At 31.2% G+C, this 23,798-nt stretch overlaps 1 protein-coding gene across 5 annotated transcripts in view; it reads left to right on the top strand.

Annotated features, from left to right (window-relative positions):
- Positions 1–13,849, top strand: part of LOC129911548 (uncharacterized) — a 107,061-nt gene extending 93,212 nt beyond the window's left edge. For 3 of the 5 annotated variants that reach the window (XM_055989380.1, XM_055989381.1, XM_055989382.1), the window contains exons 5-9: positions 3,243–3,637; positions 3,713–4,064; positions 7,640–8,185; positions 8,246–8,773; positions 12,823–13,848. In XM_055989380.1, the coding sequence (XP_055845355.1) occupies positions 3,243–3,637; positions 3,713–4,064; positions 7,640–8,185; positions 8,246–8,773; positions 12,823–13,230 (2,229 nt within the window). In that variant the 3' untranslated portion in view covers positions 13,231–13,848. Of the gene's footprint in view, positions 1–3,242; positions 3,638–3,712; positions 4,065–7,639; positions 8,186–8,245; positions 8,774–12,822 lie in introns of all 5 variants that reach the window. The other 2 variants (XM_055989377.1, XM_055989378.1) reach the window with 2 other exon arrangements.
- Positions 13,850–23,798: the final 9,949 nt, after the last annotated feature.

Consider the following 23,798-nt stretch of genomic DNA (forward strand, 5'->3'; position numbering starts at 1 on the left):
AATAAAAATATCGAATAAACTATCGGATAAAAACTATCGAACAAAAACATCCCTAAACTTTAGTGAAATAACTAGTGATGGGTACTATCGAATGATTTGAACTATCGATAGTTAGTAACTGAATGATTTGAGCTATCGAATAGTTCATTCATTCATTCATTTACTCATTTGAATAAAAACTATCCAATAAAAATATCGAATAAACTATCGGATAAAAACTATCGAACAAAAACTATCGAATAAACTATCGAATAAAAAAACTATTCGAATGAAAAAACTATCGAATAAAAACTATCGAATAAACTATCTAATAAACTATCGAATAAACTATCGTATAAAAACTATCGAATAAACTATCAAATAAAAACTATCGAATAAACTATCAAATAAAAATTATCGAATAAACTATCGAATAAACTATCGTATAAAAACTATCGAATAAACTATCGAATAAAAACTATCGAATAAACTATCGAATAAAAAAAACTATTCGAATGAAAAAACTATCGAATGAAAAAACTATTCGAATGAAAAAACTATCGAATGAAAAAACTATTCGAATGAAAATAGTAACTAAATGAATGAATAAATAGTTTAAAACTATCGAATGAATGAATATTTTACAACTATCGACAGTTTGATAGTTTTTATTCGATAGTTCTAATCACTAGAAATAACAACTAGTTTTCACGTACAGCTTTCACTTTATTTCACTTTGTCAAAGACAAGTAACATCGAGTTCCGATAGGAATAAAGCCGATTGGTAGCAAAAAAAGATAAATAAATATAAAAGCAGGGAAATAAAGCCTAGCGACATATACTACCCAATTTTTTTTATTTCAAATTCGGCCAAATTAAATAAGAGAAATAAATACCAAATTCAATTTAGGACTTATATCAGTGGCGTTAAGGGGAGGCGGACCGCCCCGTTTGTCACCTATTTGTGGGTGGCACTCGAAAGCTACCAAGGTGTAATGCGCCTTATAAATAGCAGAGTTTTAACAAAAAGTGATATCAGTAGTAGATAGAGCTATAGAACAATTTTTTTTTTTTGTTAAATATATCCAATTTATGATATATATATGAATTTTTGTTATCTACATACTATTGATTTAAATTTTTCTTCCCATACTAAAATCTGTATAAAATTATGCCGAACTAAGATTTGTTACGAACTTCAGCACAGTTGTGCGCAGCTCCAGTAAAAAAATCACATTTTCGTTTTGTATCTGTAATTTTTTTGAAAAAAATGGTAAAGTAACATATATAGCATTCGCAATTTTATTTAAACTAAACACAAATTAGTTTCACCTTTCACAAATATATTTCACCTTTTAGCAAATATATTTCACCTTTTAGCAAATACAATTAAACTAAAAGCAAATCAATTAAACCCAAAAGCAAATATAATTAAACTAAGGCAAACTATTTAAACTTTTAGCAAATCTATTTAGCAAAAACACAAATTTATTTCACCTTTAAAATGAAAAATGATAGTGATAATGTTTTTTTTAATAACGTTAGCCCGTTTGCTGACATTGGAAATTGGAATAAGTAGAATAATGTCAATAACATTGCTAGGGCATTCTACTTTTATCAATTTTACTTCAATAACTGCAACCAAGTTATGTTCCATGTTAATCTTACTTAGAACTTGCCGTGCGTATGTTTTGATTAAAGGAAGTGTCTTTTCTATAATAAGCTATACTTTAAGAGTTGGAGAATGTTACTTTTAATTTTTTCCAACATAAATTTTTCGGAAATAAAAAACATTAAAAAACACAGGTTTTACTGCGATGTAACTCAGAATGTATGGCTCGCATGAGGAAATGAGATATGGGAGAAAAAAGATAATTGTATTTTCAAACCAAAAAAATCAGCAAATTTCCTGTGCCACAAGTCGTTTTCGAAATATTGAGAGTAATGCGATTTTTTAAATAGCGGATGTCCCACCCAACAAAAAATTACGTAAACTGAGATTTATTCTCAAAATAAACCTCTCTTCAAAACTGCATCAAATCCTAGGTCAAGTTTCTTTTTTCTTAGATTTTTCTCTATTAACTGAAATGCACATTTTGTTTATAGGGTCTTATTGTGGCTTTTGGGGTGTTTCTTTGATTTTTGAGCTACGGACATCTTCTAAATCCTAATCCCTTCTTCATAGCTCGATACCAAAAGCTTTTTCTAGAAAAGGTTTAATCAGTTTGCGTTTAGTTTAAATAGATTTGCTAAAAGTTTATATAGTTTGCTTTAGTTTAATTATATTTGCTTTTGGGTTTAATTGATTTGCTTTTAGTTTAATTATATTTGCTAAAAGGTGAAATATATTTGCTAAAAGGTTAAATATATTTGTGAAAAGGTTAAATAATTTGTGTTTAGTTTAAATAAAAGTGCGAATGCTATAAATTAATTAATTATATACTTGTCAATTACCTAATTATTTGACGGTTTCGTTAATTTGTTTCACCTAAGACTGTTTCACTGATCTCATCCCTTGCCAACAGTGAGACGTTTTGACTTTTTCTACATTTTAGTCCAATGTGATACTCTCATTCATTCTTTAACTACAACTTTTTTTGCAACATTAAGATAAACTGACTTCAAAGTTTGGTTAAGCTTTCTTAAAAACATTCTAAGATATACCAATTTAAAAAAAAGGTGTCTCACTGTTCGCACCTATCCCCTAACCAATCTAAGCAACTCTATCTTGAATTTCTTGCATTTCTTATTGAAAGATATAAGAAAAAAAAGAACAAATTGACAACAACAAATAAGAAAAGGCAATTCTCATTTGCTTTAAAATTTCATAAATATTCATTAAAATTTTGCATCGAAACAAATAAATCATTAAGACCAAACCAGAATAATGCAGCTGTCGCTCCTAAGCCTTGTTATACTATTCAAGTGAAAAAAAAAGAAGATTTATGGGTGCAATGTGAAGATGCAACCAGAAAAAGAAGGTAATCAATCTAAACTTCATTTACATCTACTTTCATTCTGCAGACCTAGTTAAAGAAATTGCTGTCCATTTCAATGTCTCCCCGTCTCTCACATTGAGGAATAGTTAATCCCTTAAACGACTGTTTTTTCAGAAACCTTTGGAGTGAATCAAGCAATTTACTTTCCTATTGTAATTGACAGAACTCAGTCAATCTTAAAATTTATGGGGAATTTTATTAAATCATATTCTTTAAGCATATAGTAAAAAAAAAACTTAAAACTAATTTATATATTTTCTCTAGTCCGATGACATGAATACCTCCTCCGAAGACGATGCAAATGCCAAAAGATCTGTTCGCTTTGTAACAGAAGATGCTTTAGCCACTTCTCGTGATGGTGATGGCCAAGCAGCTCCCGACAGTCCCGAACACGATAGCCAAATAAATGAGTTAATTCCTATAAAGAAGCATTCAACATTGTTCACAAATGCTCTACGACCAAATTCAGCTGTGCGCCAACTCTTCCCAAGTTCTGTGCATCAGACATCGTCAATGTTGACACATGAGGCTCTGCGAGCTTTTGATGAATCGAAACGTGCCGGAAATTTACTTCCCAATATGGTTGGTGGAAATCCCGGTGACACAGATTCTGTACGTCGAAGTATAGAGAGAAATATCCTAAGGAGGTCATTGATTAAGTAAAGAAAAAAACAAAAAACTTAACTTTCTCAAGCTCAATTTAATAAATAATTTATATATTTTTTTTTTCGTAGGAAAAAGGCAATCAAATCAGACATTTCTTTAGAAGAACGTATCAAACAATTGACATGTGACATTGATGAATCGAACGAGGATCCAGGTCAAGATTCGAACGATGAAAATGGCAAAATGAATTTATATAATGGCGAACCAACAGCCCATCGGGATAGTCCAACTGGCGAAGAAAATCCAAATCAAAAATATTCCAACGATAAAAGCTTCTCACCAAGTTCTTCGGTTTCTAGCTCTTCCAGTGGCTCATCATCGGCATATAAGAAAATTTCTGATATATTCAATAGGGATAAGAAACAGGAGAAGATAATGGAGATGGAAGAGAATCCCATAGTCATTATACCTCAGGTAAAGGTTTGTTCTATTTTCTTATATAAAAGTTCTGTTAATTGTTATTGTGGAAAAGTATGAAATTGCATGTTGCTATGAAAAATATAAAAAAAAAATATGTTAACTGGATTATCACTGTTAAGATGAAAATAATAAAATTCTTTAAACACATTAATTAGGAAGAAATGCAGAAATGCTTTATTCATCCAGCTAAATAATCTGCTGGCAATTTCTTGTTCCGGGTTGTTTTGATCCCGTTTTCATTTTGGTCATGTAGTGAAAAAGGGATCATGGTCAGCGTAGAATCGAATGTCATGTTCGTCATTGGTATTTATCATGGTCTAATCGAGTAGAGAGATCCCTTGCTACTTGCTATCCTCGCCAGTTTCTTCATGTAGGTATGTTTTCGATGTCGTAAACCTAATTGTTAAATTAGAGTTGATGAACAGCTTAGTCCTCTGACTGATCCGGTGCTGGAAAGAAAAGTGGGATTTTTTCAAACGGTTATGGTAACGGAACAGCTTTAATATCGGTGTTAGCTGTTAACTGCACTCCATCGGGTGCCCCTGCAACACTTAGTCGAGCCTTTTTTCCTATTCGTCCTCAGAAGTTGCCATTGGCCAATTTCTATCGCTGAAATTGGCATTCTCCTTCATTCAGCGCTCACTGAATTGATGACCCTATTTCATTGGAGAATTTTTGATTTCCCTGGATTGAATGGAAACTGTCTTTAAAGTAGTGCGGAAGAGGATTTGACATTGTTACCGAATGTGATGGTTGTTGACATAGAAGTTCTATTTCTGAATGCGTCTAGTCCTGAATGTCCAAATTTTTTTCATCAGTAAATCTTTCGTAGCTGCTTCGTTAGTTTGAGCTTCTGTCTGAAAGATTTTGTTTCGTTGTTTCTTTTAGCCGAAAACAGTTTCCTCTTAATAGTTAATGATGGTGTCAATCTATCAGCTAAGAAGGTTCCTTATTGCAAAAGGTGAGATAATTCGTCCATCGACGAACGTCTGTCTGTCATTTGGCAACATCAAGTTTAAGGTAATAATTTTTTCATATTGGCTGGTAGTACCTAAAGATCTGGTACTGAAGGTTTACAGAAAACAAGAGAAATAAAGTCGTTCCGTAATTCCGTTTAGACGAAAACCAGGTTTGACGTTGCCAGAAAGAAATCTAGTCTTGACGAGGTATTTGTAAAGGTTTACTTTGATTGGGAATATAATGCGATAACGAAGGTCCCTACACCTAGTTTCCAAATTTAGAGTGCTGCCAGGTCAAAGCTGTGCAATTTCGACACACAAGCATCCTTAAAACGATATTTGGTGAGTGTAGAAATATTTTTGCTGCCATACAGGATTCCTGAGAAATAGCATGATAGCTTTACTGCCGTGTTAAGCAAAAAGGGCGCATATCCATTTTTGTAGTTTTGAGATAAATGCATTTTAATGAAAAAGGAAAGAGTTGAGATTTGTATATGTGCCCTTAATTATGAAAGTGGACTAAGTCACTCCCAAAAATGGCATCAAATCTAGCCTAAAAATTATTATTATTTAAGGGGTAAAGTTTATTTGAAAGCGAAATCGCAGTAAATAAAATTCTTTATTGCTCCTCTAGTGATTTCATAAAAGAAATATAATTAAATCGTTATAAGAAAATTATTATGTAAGTTTTTCTTCAAACAATGCAAAAAGTGACTTAGTCCACTTTCATAATCATGGGCACATATATGTATGCTCAGTTTCAAAAGTGATTTTAAGCAGATTGTAGAAAGAAATATATATATTTCAGTTTACACAATAATAATATAGTGTTCAAGCTTCCCAAATGCGTAATTTTTTTTTTTTTTTTTTAATTCTTACAGTTAGAAACATATGCATTTTTCTATTAAGGAATACAGCTGAGTAATATCGTTGTGCTTATCTTCATTGACTATTTTGAGCCACTTGGAATTGGAAATGCAATGTTTTAAGTTGACATATAAATGAAGCATTGTTTCAGGATGTCAAATATGCCCTTAACTCATTTTTGGATTTTTGGCTCATGCGCCCTTTTTGCTTAGTACGGCAGTTTAGTCGTCTAGATATAATGAGATCCACTATCGCTTTGTGCGATCTTTCTTATCGTCTTCAACCTGAGGACTGGGATTGAAAGACCATCTAAACTAGAGCATTTTTGATCATTACTTCCATGTGTCCGAGCCCTATTTTAGTGTGTTTTAGTTTATTTAGACAACTTCCACATCCATATTATTTACTTTAACTGATTTTTAAGAGAGTGACTTCTTTTTTTTAAAACATCCCCTGTACATTAATTGCTCCAGGATAACCCCTCAAGAAATCACATGATATCGAATTTCCTCGGTGAACCTCTGTGCTTGAGAGAGCAATTGTTGCAGAAAACCTATTGCACTTCGTATTTGCTCGTTAGGTTAGATTAGGTTACACGGCTGACAGTTGATTTTGTAACCGTCACACTTAGATCAATGTAGATCCCGTGTGACCCTAAGGTATTGTAACTTCATGAAAAAGTGTAAACCTTTGAATATTATGGTTGGTCAAGCCATTTGGAGGACTTGAAAAAGTTCATTAGGATATTGCCTGAGATTTGGGATACTTCTTCTTATTCATTAAAGAAGTAGTTCCCTAAAAATGTTTTTCTAGTGCGGCAGATACATAGATCATCGGTATTAAGCCCCATTTTCTTTTTGTGGTAGCCAAGTAAGTTATGTCCCGTTAAGACGCCTCTAAGGGATCTTAAGGAAGGTTTTATTAAAAAGTAAGATCTTATTGGATCTTTCCTTGTCGGCCAGTTTCCTAGTGTTACCACAGGTTTCTAGGAATTTTCATCTTTCATTGGTTTTTTTGAAAAATATTGTTAGTAATTGGTTTGGAGTTCAGGCAAGGAATGGTTTGCATGGAACTTTTAGCTCGATGCAAAAATATATTAGGCCTCGACATGAAATGCTTTGGTCTTTTACAGGATTTGCACTCAGTTTGATTATTTTTGTTCTATGATTGATCTGCGCATTCGTGCCGATAATGTTCTAGAATGTTGTTTTAATGCGTATCTTAGCCAGACAACCAGTTCTTGGTTTTGAGTTTGTGACTTTGACTTTATACCGTTTGATGATAGATTCAACTTTGTTAATACCAACTGGATTTTGGTGTTCCATATGTTACTCTCATAACATAGTTTATTGTTGTTATGATAATGGTTGTCATTTTACCATCTTACTTTGTGCCACCAGCGCCTGTTTATTTGGACCCTAAGCAACAAGTTTCTTTTGCCAGCTCTATCCCAACCAGCTGTTTCCAGTTTTGCATGCCAAGTTGATGGATGTCCTCTTCCACTTCCGCGTACCTTTTTAGGCAAGCTTTTCCTCTACCTCGCATATTTATCCATAAATTGGCGTTCCTGAAATGACGCCTAATTGATGTACTGTTTTTATGTGAATTTCAAATTTATAATAATATTTTCAACATTTTCCTGGCAATTTTAGTTAACATAACTTTTTTTCTTTAGCTTTTCTTTTCTGTTTTAATCTATCAAAATATTTAGTTCCCACACTTATAATAATTTTAACACATTTTGTACAGGAATGTCGTTGCCCAGCAGCTCCCGATTTGGGTATGGGAATTCAAGTTCCTGTAGTGCATACACAAATTCATCGAACTCCACCACGCCAAACAGAACCAAAGCGACAATTTTTGTCAACACTCGCTCCGCTTACCGCCTGCGTTGCTGGTCAAAAAGATGACCTTTCCTCCTATTACACCTTGGCAGCTGGCGAAGGTCACTCGCCAGCTAATACCCATTTTGCTCAATACAACATGAGTGACATGGAGCCGATATTGTGCAACGACGAAATGAGAAAAGTTGCTCCTGATGTTATTGCCGGTACTCCTGGTCAGGAACAAGATGAGCTAGCTGCCTTTGTTCAGCAAGAATCGAATCGCACTGATAAAATCAAAAAACGCTATACCAACGAAACCTCCAATGCAAGCTCAGACGATGACGAGCAAAATGACTATGGCTTTAATAAGAGACCATCTGTGCGTGGCATCAAGCCAAAGTTCAGTTCGACCAATGAGATTTTGCAACAAATGCAAGATCAGCTTACCAAAACTATGCCAAGCTTACAGGTAAGTTGACTTAAATAATTTTCATAATTGTTTTTAATGTCGATTCTCGATTTGTTTTAGAGTAACACATCTATTAAATCCTATACATTGCCAAAACAAGCTTCGAGCAGCTCAATAAATAAGCAGATTCAAAATGTCCAGCCACAGAACCAACAACAGCAGCAGCAGCAACAGCAACAACAACAACAACAACAGCAGCAGCAGCAACAGATTCCAGCTGCTACCGCTATTTCACAACAGCAAACCGAACGCACTTGGAGTTTCTATGGCGATCCAGAGCAACAGCGTATTCCCATGGATCCAAATATGCATCCAGGCTACTACCACACAATGCCAACAGTATTCCAACAAACATTCCAAGGACAAGAAGAGACTCTTATGTATCAGAATTGTGTCACAATGGAACAATATGGACGTTATGCTAGAAGTCCTACTCGTCGCCCAGAATCACCGCCACCGCTAAGAAACTATCATCAAACAATGGTGCTGATACCGTGCAATGCTGAAACTTACTCGCAGTTTGCTGCCACAAGTGTTGATCCAAAAGTTGCTCAGATTCAGAGGCAGAATATTCTAGAATATCAACAGGTAAGCTTTTAAAAAATAAGATGACGATGATAGAAAAAAAGGAAGGAGAATGAAACGCATAGTTGAATAAACATAAGAATTGTATTTGATAGATAGATTTACTTATAGTTGAAAATCACGATTCGGGTAGATATTTTGATTAAATTTCTATGATACATTTTGAGCTGAAATATAATCCGAAATTATCAGAAATTCCCAAAGATATTCTATTCCATCGGATAACTTGTATTTTTTCGCCGAAATACAATACTTCTATTTATCAATCTTTCTTGCATCTCGGAAAATACGCCGAATTAATTTTGAAATTTTTTCTGAGAGAATTAATAAAATTCATAAATTTTGTGACATATACAATACTTTTCAATTAGGGCTATTGATTTTGTCGAAAAAAAACAGGGCAATAAGGAACTAAGACGTTCACGGGTTTTTTATGGCTGGAATCGTTCAATGGGTTATAAAAGAAGATAAAACTGCGGAATGCTATTAAATGAGAGGGTGGAAATTAAAGCAAAATTTTGAAATTTTTTTAGAAAATGAAATTTCCCATCAGAATAATATATTTTAAAAATTTATAACAAAAATTTCCATACCAAAACAGTCGAAAGAAACATACAAAAAAAAATCGATTTTTTGAGTTTTTTTACTTTTGTGGTTATGTCTTTTAATTTTGTTCATTGAAAAAAAAAACGAAGTATGGCCATTTGAACCTATCTATTTTTCGTATTTTCAGTTTAACTAAAGTAAAAAAGAAACATTTGAGGCGAAAGTAAGATAATTTAGCAACGGAGAATTGATAGCGGTTTTTTGTAAAGGGGTTACAATCATTGTTTACTGTAGAAGGGGGTGTCTATCTCCCCCGTTTAGGTGGGAGGGGCAATTTTCTTTAAAAAAATACTAAGAATCAAAAAAAAATTATTAAAAAACAACAACACTTACGGTAATAGGTAAATGATACTTTTTTGGAAAGCTACATTGATGGGTTCAGATAGTGGGTCAAGTTCAGTTGTCTATAAGTATATAGGGTGTCTTTGTCATAAGGGAGGTATACTTGTAGAGAATTTATTTAGGTTTTCAAAGCATATTTTTAGCGCTATCGATTCCTGAGATATCAAATAAAAAAAAGACCAGTTTCATTGAAACACTAAATTGAAGCTTAATAAAAAAAATTGATTTAATATAGCTTTTTTTTAAATAAAATAAATACAAAAGTTATATGGTCCACATGGTTTTGTTAAGTTGGACATTTTTTCCAAATCAAGTAAAAAAAGTACACAAATAAATTTCAGAAAAAATGTATTGACTAAGCTGATACATACATACATAACGTAATATTTTCGCCTTAATATCTTGATCTTAAAATTAAAGCTTAAAGTTGTTTTCTTTTCTTCCGTTTTAAACAAAGATTTATGGACTGTTCCGTTTTCAACGAATTTGCAAAGCTGTTGAGTAGCCATGAAATTAAAAATAGTAAACATTTTGCGAAAAAAACACATTTTTGTTTTTTTTTACAAAATTTATTTTTGTCATTGATTTAACAGGCATCATCACTGCGCGTATTAAAAAGCTATAGACAACCCCCTTATATTTTTACTTGCTCTATAGGGCAAGTATTGGTTTCGTGTAAAAAAAAAATGAGGTTTTAATCAAAACCAACATTACGATGATGGAGAATTCCAAAAAAGTGGGTCTCGCAATTCCGTCCGTGCGTCTGTGCGGTTGTACGTCCATCTGTACACAGCCTAAACGAGTGGACGGATTTTCTTCAATTTTGGTACAGATGATTTTTATAGAATTCTGAAAGTTGGTTCTTTTTTATATATCTCGCTTAGAAAGTGTACCTCCCATACAAATTTTTCAATTCAAACCAAATAACTCGAAAACGGCTCTAACGATTTTGATTAAACTTTGCAGACGTAATATTTAAAGCAATTGCAACAAAACTGCATTTTTAATTTTTCTCAAAAAAGTCAGAAAAGTGTACCTCCCATACAAATTTTTCAAATTGTACCAAATAACTCGAAAATGGCTCTAACGATTGCAAACGTAATATTCAAATCAATTGCATTAAGACTGGATTTTTATTTTTTTCAAAAAAAAGTAAAAAAAAAACATTTTTTTCATTTAACAAAATTTTTTCCTAAATGTCGGCTCTTCCTCAACAAAATTTCTTTAATTTTATATAGAGGCAGCTCTTAAAATCTACAAGTAAACTAACATAAAAGTGTTTAAACTGCAAGAGCAAGTACATGCGACCCCAGTCGTTCGTTTTATTTAAAATTATTTTAACTATTTATTTTTAATTAAATTTGTATTTAATCTTTTTTGAAAAATTAATTTTACAATGACGGATCGCTAGATTTTGTACCTATAGAAATTTTCGTTTAAATCGATTGAATTGTTTTTTAACTTGGTTTATATACATATGTATACGTACATATTTATATACAATTAGACTGATTCAAAAAAAAAATATATTTTTTTGTTCATGTTTAAAATATTGTTGGAAATGACGAAAAAAAAATTCTGTAAAAGTTACAGAACTTAATATCCCATGTGATTTAACATGGGAAAGATTGTGTTTTTGAGTTTGGAATTTTATAACTTTTTAAAGGTTCATCAAAAAGGCTGCACTGAGCCAAAAAACAACGTAAAATCAATCGAAACCACTTTAAATCAATGGAAAATCACTACATTTTTAGCCTAAAGTGGAAAATGATTGAATCAAAGTAGCACACTTTAAATCTAAGTTGTTCACACATAAAAAAAAATAAAAAAAAAGTAAAACTGGCATCCGCTGGGGATCGAACCTCCTATACCTGGGTTGACAAGCTTGTGCTTTACCACTGTGCCATCTCACTTATAAAAATTGATTTGACAAACTGTAACTTAAGCATAGGACGATTCTTAGAAAATTAATGAATATATTTTTCACCATTGATTCAATGTAGAACGGATTAAAAATTACTATGCGTTTTTTCTCTGGGTGTGGATTTAAACATTTTTTTGTATAAAATTGAACGCTCTACAAAAATGCTTGTATAAAATAAAAAAAAAAAATAATCCTTGAAGGGTCAAAAATTACCGCTGTTGTCGTATTGTTAAAATTAAGAATTTTATGAACAAAAACAATTTTTTTTTCCTAAAAATTTTGTTTTAACTTCATAAATTATTTAACACTTAGTCTAATCTAATTCAATCACATCAGGATTTTGAGATAAACGCATTAAAGAATCACAAAATCAAGTTTTTGTTTAGAAAATCTGAAAAAAGTACTTTTATACATATCTCATAAACGATAGCTGATCGAAATTTTTTGAATTTGGATTCAAAATCAGCACACTAAAATCCGTTAGAAAAGTATACTTTTGTACTTGGGCAAAAGAAATATGAATTTTTAAAAATCTGTTTCTTTATGGTAAGATTCGGCATATCTTAAACTAAACTTACTTAAATTTAGATATCTCGCAGAAGAAAAGAGATATTAAGAAGATTGAAAACGAATTTGAAAGAAAAAAAAGATTACCTTATGCAAAAAAATTGCTTCGAAAACAGCAAAAAAAGAAAAAACGTGACGTCCTAGGACAATTCTGACTTCGGAATCAGTTTTATTAAAAGGAAGATTTCCCTGCAGAACAGCGTTATTTAAAGAAAAGCTTATATGGGATTGGGAGACAGTTTTCCATGGTTTAAGATGTAGAAGCAATCCTCTCAAAAATTGACTTTTAAGATAAAAAAATTAAATAAAACGGCAACCGCTACAATATTTTTCTACATTTTTAAACAATCAGAAGTTTATTCCTATAAAATAACAATAAATTACATTGAATGAAGGACTTTTGAAAGAATGGTCCTCAAAGCCACTATTGTGAAAAAATGTTAGACACATTTTTTATTGACCAAATTAAAAAAAAAAAAATTATACGGCAATATTACTACAATTTCAAAATTCGGTAAAAAAAATCAAATACAAAATTTTCTAACCATATTAAAATGTTAAGCTGCTTTCCATTTTTAAATTATAACCTCCCCCTTTTTGTGCTTTATTTTAGGTTACTCAACAAACTATAAGGGTCCCCATCAGTTATGCATTACCAGCTATGCAACTGCATGTGGTTGCTGGACGTGGTCATACTACTCAACAATATGTTCAGCATCAACAACAGCACTTACCATCGCAACAGCAACCTCAGCAGCGTGTGCTAGCTCCAAGATATAGTATGCCACAAGATGGCACTATGGGCTTTAGTGAAAGAGGTGTTCCCGAAGGTGCTGCAGCTGTTTCACATACTGACTGTAAAGGTATTATCTCGCCAACATCCCAAGCAAACCAACAGCCACAACAACAACATCAGCAACAACAACAGCAGCAGCAACAACAACAAATGCCCAACTGCAACCAGACAACGGTTACCTCTACAGGTCCACCAGGATCTGTGTTTTATGCAATGAATGTATGACCCGGTGGGGACTAGTCGTCCCAACGATCTAGCTAACCCAAACAAAAGTGAGAAAACCAAATTTAAATTTATATAAAAATTAAAAAACAAAAAAAAACACAGAAATTATGTACTTTTAAATGAATAGCGTTAAAATTTAATAAGAACTTAAAAATAGTTGTTAGTAAGACCCTTACTTAAAAAAAAATTAAATAAATAAAAAAATATGCAAGAAAAAAACGGGTATGATTATCGTAATGTTAAAGAAAAAAACAAACAAAAGTCCTTGAAGGAACAATAAACCAAGAATTCCACTAAATAGCACCACCACTGTTAGCTTTTTGATGCTTATCTTTTAGTCAATTCCACTAAATCGAAGATGTTTATCGTTGATCCAACTAAAATCGAAGACCATGTTGACATACTCACCAGAAGGGCATACAGTGGGGTGATTGAAAAGTTTTTTTGACACCAAACAGTAATTAAGTTTTTTTGTTTGTATAACTTTTGAAAAAAAAAAAAACTAAAATAACGGGTTTGATTTTGACAACGCAATGTTGGTGCATTACAATATGAGATTCCATTGATACAATTTATTGTTACAAAAAAAAAAAACATACAAACATTTATATATTTTTTGTCGATGCTTAAGTAAGTAGATTTTGTAAAAAATAAAAACAAAACAAAAATTAAAAACCAATAAGAATTGAAGAATATTTTTTATTCAAAAAAGTAGTGCAAGTATATTATATTATTTTATTTATTTAAAATAAACAAAAAAAAAATTATAATTAAAAAACAAAAATAATAAACGCTTAATTTAATCGCTAGTTTTAATCATGATGAGTGAATTGTAGATGTCTTATGTTATATTGCAAATATTTAACAACGCAAATTTAAACAAAAAAAAAGTATATATAAATATATATTTATTAATTATCATATTATATTATATTATTATAATAAATTTAATTGAAGTGGTCTTAAAATAGTAAAAAAAGGCAGGATGTAATCAAAATTATTTTTTATTTTTGTTATTTATTTTATTTAAAAATTTATAATTTAATAATTGTTTAAAGTTTAACTTTATTGCGTGGTTTAAAAATATTTTTGACTGAAATTAATATAATAATTGAAATTAATAACAAATATATATATATTAGAAAAAATCAATAAGTGTTATTTGCTAGCTTAAGATATTAAATGAAATATTTTTTTTTGTTTTTGTTTCAAAAGACAAACATTAGGGAAAATTTAAAATTTTCTTTCAAAATGTCAAAACAAACCCTTGTAAAATATCATACTCAGAATTATAACATCAATTTCAAAACATATTTGAAAAAAAAAATCGAATTTGAAGGATTGATTAAATTTTTTGCTTTTTTTATTTTAAAGATAAATTTTATGCTGAAGTTACATTAAACTTATTAACATTAGAGTATAACAACTCATGGTATTTATCAAAAAAGCGAATTTTTTTTAAAGATAAATTAGTAAAATAATATTTTGTATAAAATATCAATAATCGTGGCAACAATCGTCGATAGGCTTTAGCTTTGGAACTGAGTTCAAATGAGAAGTTTGTATCTTACCATTTATTTAAATCAATAGTGTCCGTATAATACAGTAAAATAAGGAGAAAAAAGGGGAAAATCTCGGAATGAATGTTAGTAGAAATTTTTTTTGCTCAATATCTTCCTTTTACCATTCTATAACATATCTCAAAAGTCTAGAAAAATCTCATGTCCGCTTGTCGCGATTTCAAGGTCAAATCGCGAAATGGAGATTTTCAAAATTAGCAAAAATAGGCTATGGTATTATATACACATATGATACATGATTTCAAGGTATTTTTTAATGCTGATTCCAAAAAATCTAAAATCAAGACAATCTGACGTCTCTGGAAAAAGTTATACCTGTTTTTCATCTGTCAACTCATATTATTATAACAGTTGCAAACTTACTGCCGAAAAACCCTTAAAAGTTATGGTAGATGAACCAAATTTTGCATGAAGATTTTAGAATCCATCATTATTAAAAATCAAAACAATCCACTACAAAAAATATATATACCTACGAAATAATGGTATTTTTTGATGGAGGGGCAAATTTTAGGATATGCACTAAAGAAGATTCTTGTTCATCTTAGGAATAAGTGCTAATAGGCTAATTTTTTCATTTTAATCTTTGTTTGGATATTCTTTAACTACCCTCAAAAATCTAAAAAAATCTCATGTCCGCAAGTCCTAATTTTCTTGGTTTGAAGATAAGGTGCAGATTTGAAAAAATTGAAAAACTACTCTTCAGATATTTGTGTCAGATCAACATGAATAAGGTACATTACTTTTCAGGGGTGGTCATATTGATTTGTTTGTGGGTTTTGTTGGAATCAGCGTTAAAAAATACCTTGAAATGATATGGGTTATGTTGGTATACATATAAGAATCTAAAATTTTCTTATTATTTTTTTTAAATCTGCACCTAACTTAGTTTAACCTGGAAAATAAGAACTTGCGCTCATGAGATTTTTTTAGATTTTTGACATAAGTTATAGAATATCCAAACAAAGATAGAAACAAAAAAATTAGCCTATTAGCACTAATTCCAAGATTGTACCAGGATGTTTTTTAGTGCACATCCCAAAATTTCCCCTTTTCTCAAAAAATACCATTTTGTCATAGATATAAATGTTTTTTTGCATTGGATTGTTTTGATTCTTAACGATAATGGATATGAAAACCCTCATGCAAAATATGATTCCGCTACCATTACTTTTAAGGGTTTTTCGGTAGTAAGTTAGCAACTGTTATAATAATATGGGTTGAAAGATGAAAAACAGGTATAACTTTTTTCAGAGACGTCAGATTGCCTTGATTTTTTGGAATCAGCATTAAAAAATACCTTGAAATCATGTATCATATGTGTATATAATACCATAGCCTATTTTTGCTAATTTTGAAAATCTCCATTTCGCGATTTGACCTTGAAATCGCGACAAGCGGACATGAGATTTTTCTAGACTTTTGAGTTATGTTATAGAATGGCAAAAGGAAGATATTGAACAAAAAAAATTTCTACTAACATTCATTCCGAGGTTAAATCCTTATTTGACTGGATTAGTAGTAATTTTTCGATATCTACTGAAAAAGGGCCTTCCGAGAAAATTGTTTTTCTTTCGATTCAATTTTTCATTACTAAAAAAAATGTTACACATACACCCCAGTGGGTTAATCAGTTTAAACTCTACAGATATTTCAATACATATTAAGAAAATGTCACACATATGGCACAAAGGACGGATCAGATTAAAGTCTAAAAAATTTTCAATAGCAAAAAAAAATGTTACACATACGCCACAGTGGACCAGATTAGTTTACTTAGGTACTTATTTAGGGTAGCCAACGCTTTTGTGTGGAAGTAGCCATATAAGGTATCTACTAAGTATTTCATTCTACTTGACGCCATCGTTGATCTCATCTACGAGATTCTTCCGCTGTCGCTTGGATCCAAGGAGAGATTCCTTAGTGGAAAAATTTCTAACCCCCCTTTGGACGCACATGACTACTTAAATGCACTTATTTTCCACTTATTTGAACATGCGGATCAGTTTAACTCTAAAAATATTTCGATTAAATTTTTCAATATTAAAAAAAAATGTTACACATACGCCCCAGTAGCCGGAACAGTTTAAAAGATTTTTTTTTTTGTAGAAAAAACAAAAAGGGGCTTGACAGCTTCACTCTTTTTACAACTAAACAAGTCAACAAGTAAAAGTGAAGGTTGGCAAACTGCTTTTTTCGACAAACCGTTATCAGTTATACTATAGTGCAATTAACTATCAAGGCAGAGTTTCGGGTTAGAATTTAGATATGTTCGTTTTTCAAAAGGTTCTGCCTCTTGCTAGAAATCTACAAATGTTCAAAGAATTTTACTCGGAATGGTAAAGGACATTTCTTTAGCATATGTTTATCGTTTAAATTCGGCATTCTTAAAGACTAACTAATCGCTTATAGAAAAAAATTGAAAGCCAAAGTCCCTTAACAACTTTTTAAGCTAGAAATGCTTTTATGTTTTAATACCTGCAAATGATACGACGAGTATGTGTTCCCGTTATTCGTTCAATGAATGTAAAACTCTTAAACTTGGGTGATTTGCTAAATGAAGTCGACTTGTGCCAAAGTAAATTTATTCATTAATTTTTGAAAATATCTTTCAGCAAACTTATAATCTCATTTCATGCAAATTTAATTTTTGTCGCTTTTAGCTAACTTTTGATTTGTTCCTTAGATGAAGAGTCCTTTGTTTAAAGTAATTTTTTGATTTAAAAAAAAAATTTACAATTTCTTTGTCAAAAGAATCGACCAGACCTTATAGACCGAGAGCCGGCAGCATATTTTGGCAGTTTTGATATAACCGAAATTCGAGTGTGCACATATCTAGATATGCACCACAGTATATCAACGGAACAAGTCTGGCACTGATCTTTTTCAGCTTTGCCTTGCCAGACGCATCCAAAGTGCAGCAAAAAATCAATTTTTGGCGTTTTGGTATAACCGAATAAATGATACACCAAAAAATCATAAAAAATCCCCTGATTTCGAATCTGTGGGTACCGCAAGTTTCTTTTTCAGCTTTCCCCCCGCCAGACCGCTTTAAAGCATTTTTAAGTGCATTTTTCTAATAAAAAACCTAATTACTTATTTTCTGTTAGGTATAACCGTCTGATGGTAAAAAATTAATATTCTATGTCTATTCCAGGTCTAGAAAATATAATTTTTAGCCAGCTATTTTTCAGCCTTCCCTCTGCCAGACGCATCCAAAATGCAGTCAAAAATCAACTTTTGGCGTTTTCCTAGGTATTAACTGAATAAATGATACACCAAAAAATCATAAAAAATCCCCTGATTTCAAAAATGTGGGTACCAGAAGTTTTGTTTCAGCTTTCGGCCCGCCAGACCGCTTTGAAGCATTTTGAAATGCATTTTTCTAATAAAAAACTTAGTAGCTTATTTTCTTTTGGGTACAACCGTATGATGGTAACAAATTAAAATTCTATGTCTATTCCTGGTTTAGAAAATATAAGTTTAAGCCAGATATTTTTCAGCCTTCCCTCTGCCAGACGCCCTTAAAAGTTTCCCAAACAGGTTTTTCCATAGAAAAAACACCTAGTTTCTGTTTTTTTCTTATAAAATTGAAATAATATTTTTTTGTTTAGAGTAACCATATGATGGCCAAATATTAACTTTCTCTGCCTTTTCCTGATTTAGAAAATGTAAGTTTAAGCCAGTTTTGTTTCAGCCTACCCTTTGCCAGACCCCCTAAAAGGTATCTCAATAGTACGGGAAAGTTAGATTTTGCTATATGGGGCATGGGGGTCTGGGAAAAAATCCGAAATGCATTTTGACTTCAGGGCTCGAAAGGCATAAAGACACGAGTCGTAAACCAAATTTTGTTCAATCGCACTATACTCTGTCCGATAAAAATTGGCAGTACAGAGAAGATAGGGCATTTGCATCTCACTCTGCTTCACGCCTTCTGGATATGTCTATCACATAAAAAAGCTCACACAGCGATTATCCGAAAAAAATGTTTCGAAAAGGTACCAGCGTTACCATTTTAACGAAAAAAAAATTAATTTTTCGTTTAACACCAAAATAACAAAACAAAAAATTCACTCATTTAAAACACAGCCCGACCCCAAGCAAGGGTAAACTATTTTTCCTGTTGAAATGTTAAAATGCATGTCAAAATGTTGACATTAATTGTTTTCATTCATTCACAAAATAAAAAACAAACAGCCACCAACACCACGACAGCACATAATGCTTTTTTTCATTTTAAAAGCTTGAAAAAGCATTAATTCTGAAAGCTCTTTCAGAAAAATAATAGAAAAAGGAGTAGTATATGAAGGAAGTTTACCAATGGTAACTCTTATGTATTGTAAATACTTTTAATAAAAAAGTTTTATCATTGAGTTTCATTCTGCCACAGACATAAACAAAAAATACCAAGACTGGAAACTCGGCGGTCAACTGACGTTTGCCTACAAGCTGCGAGGTGTGGTGAATGTCGTGAATCTATAAATGTGTGCGTGTTAACGTCATTTACCAACGTGGTGGCTTTCACATATATTCACAGACAACGCTGTACACAAAAGGGTTTTGGGGGGAAAGACCTACGAAAGTTTCCAGTCTTGGTATTTTTTGTTTATGGCCACAGATCGTGTGGCAGATCGGTCATAGGAGGGTGTACTTCGCTTAGTAAAGAAATTACAACAACAATGCCATGGCGCGTCTGTGGTTTTCTTGTGTGTTTCAGGGCCATATTTTTCGTGAATTGCTTTTTGGCAGTCGTTAGGTCCCACTGATTTTGAAAAAGCTCTCCCATAAGGCCTGTACTGCCAATTTTTATCGGACAGAGTATAAGAGTCATTTGGCCGCCATTTTTTTTTTAATACAAATTTTAGTTTTTCACATAACTCGCGTATTTTTGAACCTACAAAAAAAAAACAATGTATGACAAACTTGAAATAATTTAATTTTCTACAATATATGTTAAATAACATTTTTCGATTATCCCTTTGGTTTAAAAGTTAGGGTGTTTTTTTTTTAAACTCGTCAAAAAGTGATTTTCTTATTTTAGTCATATCTCTTTTACTTGAGCGTTTTTTAAAAAATTTGTTCTATGTAAAAGTTGTAGATCTTTTAATTACCTTCATTTGTTACAATGTTGGTTTTTCGATTTGACAGACCGTTTTCGATCTGTAGGCAAAAAACTTCAAAAAATTGCAATTCTTTGTATAGGGACAAACAAAATGATTCTTGGTGCGGTTGTACAAAATGTGGTTTTAGACTCTTTCGATCTTTGGGTTTATGCTCTTTTAATCCCTGAAGACAAAATGCATTTCGGATTTTTTCCCAGACCCCCATGCCCCATATAGCAAAATCTAACTTTCCCGTACTATTGAGATACCTTTTAGGGGGTCTGGCAAAGGGTAGGCTGAAACAAAACTGGCTTAAACTTACATTTTCTAAATCAGGAAAAGGCAGAGAAAGTTAATATTTGGCCATCATATGGTTACTCTAAACAAAAAAATATTATTTCAATTTTATAAGAAAAAAACAGAAACTAGGTGTTTTTTCTATGGAAAAACCTGTTTGGGAAACTTTTAAGGGCGTCTGGCAGAGGGAAGGCTGAAAAATATCTGGCTTAAACTTATATTTTCTAAACCAGGAATAGACATAGAATTTTAATTTGTTACCATCATACGGTTGTACCCAAAAGAAAATAAGCTACTAAGTTTTTTATTAGAAAAATGCATTTCAAAATGCTTCAAAGCGGTCTGGCGGGCCGAAAGCTGAAACAAAACTTCTGGTACCCACATTTTTGAAATCAGGGGATTTTTTATGATTTTTTGGTGTATCATTTATTCAGTTAATACCTAGGAAAACGCCAAAAGTTGATTTTTGACTGCATTTTGGATGCGTCTGGCAGAGGGAAGGCTGAAAAATAGCTGGCTAAAAATTATATTTTCTAGACCTGGAATAGACATAGAATATTAATTTTTTACCATCATACGGTTATACCTAACAGAAAATAAGTAATTAGGTTTTTTATTAGAAAAATGCACTTAAAAATGCTTTAAAGCGGTCTGGCGGGGGGAAAGCTGAAAAAGAAACTTGCGGTACCCACAGATTCGAAATCAGGGGATTTTTTATGATTTTTTGGTGTATCATTTATTCGGTTATACCAAAACGCCAAAAATTGATTTTTTGCTGCACTTTGGATGCGTCTTGCAAGGGAAAGCTGAAAAAGATCACTGCCAGACTTGTTCCGTTGATATACTGTGGTGCATATCTAGATATGTGCACACTCGAATTTCGGTTATATCAAAACTGCCAAAATATGCTGCCGGCTCTTAGACTATTACCAAAAACGGTTAAGGTGACTCCAACATGCCAAGGAAAAATCCCGCGCTTTGCGTGTCAATGTCAAGTTTTAAATTTTGGTGTTTATTTCATCCAGAAGTGGACCTATAATAATATTTAACTTTGACATCAATAAAAAATTTAACATCCACAACAAAAATGAAAATAATCAAGTATAACAATGATAAATATATTTTATTTTGTTCTTAATTAAAATAAAAAAAAAACAAAAATACCAAACAATATTTTAACTATAATATAATAATTTCGCTACAGTGTAGTCATTTACATAACTTTTAACTAAATCACATTGAGTATTATTAAAATTAAATTAATAAATAAAAACAAAAAAATCATAAGAAAAAAACTCATCATACAAAGAAAACAAAAAAATACCAAAATAGTTCTGAAACTCACGAAAAGAAAACCCAAAATATTATAATTTTTTTTTTGTTAGATTATAAGAAAAATAGAAATTAAAAAAAAAAAATGAAATAAATTACAAGAATAACAAAGTATAAAACCAAAAAACTCATTTAATGTTAGCTCCGTTGTAGATCGTAATATGTAATTTATTATCAGCATACGTATACATATAGAACAAAAAAAAAAACAAAATAACTATTATATTATATATACACCATAGTATATAAAGAAAGTATATTTCACATAAGTAAAAAAAGTAAAAACAAAAATTCAAGTAAACCAACAAAAAAGTTATAACCGAATTTTTTGAATTACGCAAATAATATACAAAAAAAAAAAAAAATTATAATAAATTATAAATATTTAAAACTAAAATTAAAACAAAAAAAATAACTAAGTTATTATATACATACTTATAAAAATGAAGACAGAAAGAATAGAATATTTTAGAATGATATGTTAAATTCTTAATTTTTTTTTGTTTATTTTGTTAAGTACGTAAACGAAATTAAATAAAATTTTGACTGAGCATGACTCGTAAAATATAAAATTGAAGAATGCGTTTTTTTAACTTTTGTTATTATATCTTATTGTTGAAGATGAATTCATTGAAGAATTTGAAATTACTGGAGGCTTACACCAGGGAAGCGTCTTGAGTCCTGTACTCTTTATTACAGTAGTTGATTACCAGCTTGAAGGTAAAGGGACGTAGGTACCCAATCAGTTATTCTTTGCTTACAATGGAGCAAATAAATGAAGATTCAATACAATAATATGTGAAAATTTTAAACATCTGAGGCCTATGATCAATAGCAAGCTATCTGCTATCTTCTGTGGTCGAAAAATGCGTCTGAAAAAATGAAGCTGATAATAAGGCTCTTAGTCGCGATTATAAGTCAAGCACTCACATACGATTTATAATGTTGGAAAATGTACAGAATGCATAAGGATGTTTTCTTATGACAGCAGGAGTAACAAAGCTTGATAGATTACTTATTTTTAATTATGTGATTGTTCAAATGCTTTTGAATTTAAATATTCAATTATTTTGTTTATGATAACTCACTGGATGGATTTGAAAGAAATTTTTAGAATGCATTTTTTGGGCAAGCGTTTGATTTTTTTTGTAAAATCAAAAAAAAATATATTTGTTGCTTTTGTACCAACATAAATACAAAAATAGAACTGCAACTTTAAACCAAAACCGGCCTCGAGACTTTCCCAAGATATCTTCTTCCGAACGTAACATTGTTAGCCTTTGATTTTTTTTTTTTTTTTTCGAAAATGTGGAAAATAAAATGCATTTCTCAGTAACATATACTAGACCAGTGTCAATCCGGTTTTCAGAGGGCAAAAGCTGAAAAAATTACTAGCAGCATAAAATTTAGGATAAATGGTATATGAAAGGGGAAAAATAAATTGCTGACAAACAAATTGGGGGAAAAGGGGTGGGTGGGCGAAAAAGTGGGGTGGGTGTCAAAAATCGTGGTTTTTTACGATTTATGTCAAAAGTAGACCTCCTATCGAAAAAAGTTAAATGAAAAGTTATAGATAGTATAAATGTCTTCAACTTTTACTCAAACCATTTGTTTATATAACCTCAAAAATATTTTTAAAAAATGCAAAAATACGATTTTTTTATTTTTTATTTTTATCTTTTACAAAAATGGTTGGATTTTAACAAAACTTGGTTAAAAATTACTATGTTATGGTTTCTATCTATTTGAAATGCTTTTTAAGCAAAAAGTTAATTTTTGGATTTTTTCAAAAAATAGCCTATCTTTCAATCAAAAAAGTTACCGAAAAAATTTTTGATTTTTGAAAATTTTGAAATGCGGTTATTTAGATTTTATTTAAGATTATGTAGAAAAACTATTAATACAGTCAAATAAATAGAAAAAAGGGGTAAATCTCGGAATGAAAGTTAGTAGAAATTTTTTTTGCTCAATATCTTCCTTTTGCCATTCTATAACATATCTCAAAAGTCTAGAAAAATCTCATGTTCGCTTGTCGCGATTTCAAGGTCAAATCGCGAAATGGAGATTTTCAAAATTAGCAAAAATAGGCTATGGTATTATATACACATATGATACATGATTTCAAGGTATTTTTTAATGCTGATTCCAAAAAATCTAAAATCAAGACAATCTGACGTCTCTGGAAAAAGTTATACCTGTTTTTCATCTGTCAACTCATTTTATTATAACAGTTGCAAACTTACTGCCGAAAAACCCT

Source organism: Episyrphus balteatus, chromosome 2 (genome assembly GCF_945859705.1).
Source record: "Episyrphus balteatus chromosome 2, idEpiBalt1.1, whole genome shotgun sequence".
NCBI lineage: Eukaryota > Metazoa > Arthropoda > Insecta > Diptera > Syrphidae > Episyrphus > Episyrphus balteatus.